At 46.2% G+C, this 6,350-nt stretch overlaps 1 protein-coding gene across 1 annotated transcript in view; it reads right to left on the bottom strand.

Annotated features, from left to right (window-relative positions):
• Positions 1-6,350, bottom strand: part of LOC138366709 (neural cell adhesion molecule 1-like) — a 1,471,037-nt gene that overhangs the window by 197,041 nt on the left and 1,267,646 nt on the right. Inside the window, exon 14 of the mRNA XM_069327980.1 lies at positions 4,631-4,826. Coding sequence (XP_069184081.1) covers positions 4,631-4,826 — 196 coding nt within the window. The remainder of the gene's footprint in view (positions 1-4,630; positions 4,827-6,350) is intronic.

The raw sequence follows: 6,350 nt of genomic DNA, 5'->3' as shown, positions 1-6,350 counted from the left end.
TCTCCAGCTTATGTACCAGCCTCTTATGCGGTACTGTGTCAAAGGCTTTCCGACAATCCAAGGAAATGCAGTCCGCCCTGCCCTCTCTTTCTTGCTTAATCTTTGTCACCTGATCGTAGAATTCTATCAAGCCTGTAAGGCAAGATTTACCCTCCCTGAACCCATGTTGGCGATTTGTTACGAAGTCCCTTCTCCATTCTGTGTGTGTGTTCGTGCGTGCGTGTGTGCATGCGTGTGTTACGGGGGTCCTGTCAATGTCAACCTCTACCCAAAATGACCCACTTTGAGATTTTAAACGTATATGATATACTGAACAAGAATTTGATAATATTTTACCTCACTCTGTACACCTGAATAATTGACCAGAGAGGGGTACCTACCAGTCAGCCTCCCGCTCACACAACAAGGTGAATAATCACGATGGCTGGATGACAAAATGATCTGTCGTCGCCTCCCACGTGGTGATTCACTAATCCAGCAGATTGATGATAGCGGCTCTTCTCTATCTAACACAAATCTCTGGAGTCAGTCACTGTATCGGTGCGTCTGTTGTGTTACAGTTCACCAATTTACTGTACCACTGATCACTTGATTCAATATGTAAACAAAACCTCGTGGGTCCTCTCACGTGGACTGTCTGGTGAATTCACTGCTTAACACAAAGTTCTAGCGATATCACAGTATTTTTCTTTTCTATTCGCAGTGGTTATACACTTTGTGATACCCCTAGATCTGTCACTGTAGCCTTAATTAACCCAAAAATATTGGCGTTTATCGTAGCGCGGGACCCCGCGACCCTCCCTTCACGACTGGCTCGACTCGACTTTGACTCGACGACTTCTGTGTAAACATTCAGGTGAGGAAAACGTTCTTTCTCTTTTGCACCCCCTCCCCCTGTAATTAATAATTCTCCTCCTTGAAGAGGTGTATGATGGCTGTCAAACATCTTAAATGATTAGTGTTTGTGCACGTGTGGGCAGCCTCACTGTAGGTTAGCAACAGCAAATCTCCCCCCCCCCCCCACCACACCTTTTGCAGCTTATAGAGGGTGTGGCAGTTTTGGGGGCGTGTGTATATATGCCCTGTAGGGGAGTTAGAGAGAGAGAGAGTGCTGGGTACCAGGGTCGAGGGCTGGTCTGTGAGAATGTCACACAGCCAGGAGAGACAGAGTGAATCCACCAGATTGAGAGGCAGTGGTCTTAAGGTAGTGTGTGATCTCTGATGGTATTTTTCCATGTCTAAATTACTTATCATTTGCCAGTGTTAGAGTAGGGGTTTATAGTTGGTGAATATCATATTTTGTTCTCAATAAACTCATGTTAAACTTTCCCTCTGTGTCAATTGTTGGATCCTCTTATCCTCTGTGTATAGCTTTGTTAACACCCGGCCCGTAATTAAAGACAGTTAAGAAAAGAGGACTTTCCAAGTCAAGCCATGTTTCTTGCCCCAATGCTTGATATAGTTACTGGACAGGCAGGATGGTGGCAGCATAATTAATTAATTTGTTTCCTGTGTTTAGCATTTCCTTGGAAGGGTACCTTTGGTTCTGGTGTAATCATCAGTGGTACACCATATGTCAGTTTATATTACGTTAAATATAAATGCCCAGTGTTCAATAACAAAGTGTTACCAAGGGCAACCAGTAGGAAGTGTTACTCAGTATATATTAGTATTCATCAGCCTACTCTACTCCTACTTACTCTCTCCTCCTGCGCCTTCCTACTCCTCCTCCTTCGCCTTCCTACTCCTCCTCCTTCCTCCTCTCCTCCTCCTACCTCCACTCTTCCTGTGTGCCCCTCGTTTATGTTGCCCCACAGACGAGTTTCCCCTCCCCGTCCACGTTTTCTAAACCTTACCACCACCTCACCTATTCATTTCCTTTATCCCTCCTCCCTTCCTCTGCTTTACTTCTCACCATCAAATGTAGGGATAGATGGAATATTTTGTTACAGTAGAAATATTTTTTTCCAAAAGTGTATTCAACTTTGTTAAAAGCTTTGGCAGTATCAAGAAACGAAACACGCTGCCTTTTGAGTGATAGCACTGAATTGTTTCCACCACCACCACACTACAGAGCGTTGTTGAGTAACAAGATTTGGATGAAAGTTGAAAGTCAGAGGAGTCCAGCTCGTCAGATTGACAGTCAATGAGAATATAATCAAACACTTTGTTTAACAGATCCGTAGTTACCGTAGAGAGGGATACTCTCCCTCGCCTGCCGCTCTGTCTGTTCTAGGAGGGATACTCTCCCTCGCCTGCCGCTCTGTCTGTTCTAGGAGGGATACTCTCCCCTTGCCTGCCTCTCTGTCTGTTCTAGGAGGGATACTCTCCCCTCACCTGCCTCACTGCCTGTTCTAGGAGGGATACTCTCCCCTCACCTGCCTCTCTGTCTGTTCTAGGAGGGATACTCTCCCCTCATCTGCCTCTCTGTCTGTTCTAGGAGGGATACTCTCCCCTCACCTGCCGCTCTGTCTGTTCTAGGAGGGATACTCTCCCCTTGCCTGCCTCTCTGTCTGTTCTTGGAGGGATACTCTCCCCTCACCTGCCTCACTGCCTGTTCTAGGAGGGATACTCTCCCCTCACCTGCCTCACTGCCTGTTCTAGGAGGGATACTCTCCCCTCACCTGCCTCTCTGTCTGTTCTAGGAGGGATACTCTCCCCTCACCTGCCTCTCTGTCTGTTCTAGGAGGGATACTCTCCCCTCACCTGCCTCTCTGTCTGTTCTAGGAGGAATACTCTCCCTCTCACCTGCCTCTCTGTCTGTTCTAGGAGGGATACTCTCCCTCTCACCTGCCTCTCTGTCTGTTCTTGGAGGGATACTCTCCCCTCACCTGCCTCACTGCCTGTTCTAGGAGGGATACTCTCCCCTCACCTGCCTCTCTGTCTGTTCTTGGAGGGATACTCTCCCCTCACCTGCCTCACTGCCTGTTCTAGGAGGGATACTCTCCCCTCACCTGCCTCTCTGTCTGTTCTTGGAGGGATACTCTCCCTCGCCTGCCGCTCTGTCTGTTCTAGGAGGGATACTCTCCCCTTGCCTGCCTCTCTGTCTGTTCTTGGAGGGATACTCTCCCCTCACCTGCCTCTCTGTCTGTTCTAGGAGGAAAACTCTCCCCTCACCTGCCTCTCTGTCTGTTCTAGGAGGAAAACTCTCCCCTCACCTGCCTCTCTGTCTGTTCTTGGAGGGATACTCTCCCCTCACCTGCCTCACTGCCTGTTCTAGGAGGGATACTCTCCCCTCACCTGCCTCACTGCCTGTTCTAGGAGGGATACTCTCCCCTCACCTGCCTCTCTGTCTGTTCTAGGAGGGATACTCTCCCCTCACCTGCCTCTCTGTCTGTTCTAGGAGGGATACTCTCCCCTCACCTGCCTCTCTGTCTGTTCTAGGAGGAATACTCTCCCTCTCACCTGCCTCTCTGTCTGTTCTAGGAGGGATACTCTCCCCTCACCTGCCTCTCTGTTCTAGGAGGGATACTCTCCCCTCACCTGCCTCTCTGTCTGTTCTAGGAGGGATACTCTCCCCTCACCTGCCTCTCTGTCTGTTCTAGGAGGGATACTCTCCCCTCACCTGCCTCTCTGTCTGTTCTAGGAGGGATACTCTCCCTCTCACCTGCCTCTCTGTCTGTTCTAGGAGGGATACTCTCCCCTCCCCTGCCTCTCTGTCTGTTCTAGGAGGGATACTCTCCCCTCACCTGCCTCTCTGTCTGTTCTAGGAGGGATACTCTCTCTCTCACCTGCCTCTCTGTCTGTTCTAGGAGGGACACTCTCCCCTCACCTGCCTCTCTGTCTGTTCTAGGAGGGATACTCTCCCCTCACCTGCCTCTCTGTCTGTTCTAGGAGGTATACTCTCCCCTCACCTTAACTAACAAATATGACAGGTGTAAACAAAAAACATTGAGACAGTTCTGATGCAAATTACATTGAAGAGTATTGCCGACAATTGCGTCAACTGGAATGTGAATGTTGTAACATTTTCTGTTAAGCAGACATTGTAAGCTGGTGATGTAGTGTTGGGTATGTAAGCCAGTCAGCGTCACGGCTGCTTGGTGACGCTACACTACCAGGCAGCGTCACGGCTGCTTGGTGACGCTACACTACCAGGCAGCGTCACGGCTGCTTGGTGACGCTACACTACCAGGCAGCGTCACGGCTGCTTGGTGACGCTATACTATCAGGCTGCGTCACGGCTGCTTGGTGACGTTACACTACCAGGCAGCGTCACGGCTGCTTGGTGATGCTACACTACCAGGCAGCGTCACGGCTGCTTGGTGACGCTACACTACCAGGCAGCGTCACGGCTGCTTGGTGACGCTACACTACCAGGCAGCGTCACGGCTGCTTGGTGACGCTATACTATCAGGCTGCGTCACGGCTGCTTGGTGACGTTACACTACCAGGCAGCGTCACGGCTGCTTGGTGATGCTACACTACCAGGCAGCGTCACGGCTGCTTGGTGACGCTACACTACCAGGCAGCGTCACGGCTGCTTGGTGACGCTACACTACCAGGCAGCGTCACGGCTGCTTGGAGACGCAACACAGCAGATGTCTGCCTTACGTCTTCTACTTGAGTAATAAAATAATATATTTAGTGTAACTTAGATAACTAAGAACAAAATGTGTAGGTGACGTACCCATTGATGGTGAAGCGAGGGTGAGGTGCGTGACGGAAGGCCTCCAGCACGGCCTCCGTGGCCGCCTGCCTCACCTCCACCGTGAAGGTCTGGTCGAGGCCTCCGTCGCGCCCTGCCTCACACACCACCACCACGGAGCTCAGCGCCATCGTCGCCTCCCGCTCCACCTCGCACTCCGACACCGACTCCGGCTTGGCTGTCAGGTGGGTGTCGGCATTACTCATCAACATCACACTCATCACCATCAAAATTCACTCTATTTGCAATAATAATAATAATAATAAAGGTTTAATAAATATATCACACAACCCAATTATCAACTCTGAACTGTGTGTGTGTGTATACAGTATATATATATATATATATATATATATATATATATATATATATATATATATATATATATATGTCGTACCTAGTAGCCAGAACGCACTTCTCTGCCTACTATTCAAGGCCCGATTTGCCTAATAAGCCAAGTTTTCATGAATTAATTGTTTTTCGACTACCTAACCTACCTAACCTAACCTAACCTAACTTTTTCGGCCACCTAACCTAACCTAACCTATAAAGATAGGTTAGGTTAGGTTAGGTAGGGTTGGTTAGGTTCGGTCATATATCTACGTTAATTTTAACTCCAATAAAAACAAAATCACCTCATACATAATGAAATGGGTAGCTTTATCATTTCATAAGAAAAAAATTAGAGAAAATATATTAATTAAGGAAAACTTGGCTTATTAGGCAAATCGGGCCTTGAATAGTAGGCTGAGAAGTGCGTTCTGGCTACTAGGTACGACATATATATATATATATATATATATATATATGTATATATATATTTATATATATATTTATATATATATATATATATATATATATATATATATATATATATATATATATATATATTTATATATATATATTTATATATATATATATATGTCGTACCTAGTAGCCAGAACGCACTTCTCAGCCTACTATGCAAGGCCCGATTTGCCTAATAAGCCGAGTTTTCATGAATTAATTGTTTTTCGACATCCTAACCTACCTAACCTAACCTAACCTAACTTTTTCGGCTACCTAACCTAACCTAACCTAACCTATAAAGATATGTTAGGTTAGGTTAGGTAGGGTTGGTTAGGTTCGGTCCTTTATCTACGTTAATTTTAACTCCAATAAAAAAAAAATTGACCTCATACATAATGGAATGGGTAGCTTTATCATTTCATAAGAAAAAAATTAGAGAAAATATATTAATTCAGGAAAACTTTGCTTATTAGGCAAATTGGGCCTTGCATAGTAGGCTGAGAAGTGCATTCTGGCTATTAGGTACGACATATATATATATATATATATATATATATATATATATATATATATATATATATATATATATATATATATATATATATATATATGACTGAAAACTTACACCCCAGAAGTGACTTGAACCCATACTGCCAGGAGCAACGCAATTGGTATCTACAGGACGCCTTAATCCGCTTGACCATCACGACCGGACATAAGGAAGTGATAGCCGAAGCTATTTGAACCACTTCCCCGCCGGCACTCGGATGGTAATCTTGGGCATAGCATTTTATCAAATCACCTCATTCTTTGGGGCTATGATAAAATGCTATGCCCAAGATTACCATCCGAGTGCCGGCGGGAAAGTGGTTCAAACAGCTTCGGCTATCACTTCCTTATGTCCGATCGTGAT

This window comes from Procambarus clarkii, chromosome 20 (assembly GCF_040958095.1).
Source record: "Procambarus clarkii isolate CNS0578487 chromosome 20, FALCON_Pclarkii_2.0, whole genome shotgun sequence".
NCBI lineage: Eukaryota > Metazoa > Arthropoda > Malacostraca > Decapoda > Cambaridae > Procambarus > Procambarus clarkii.
Note: the sequence above shows the minus strand (reverse complement) of the source record. Positions and strands in the feature narration are given on the sequence as shown.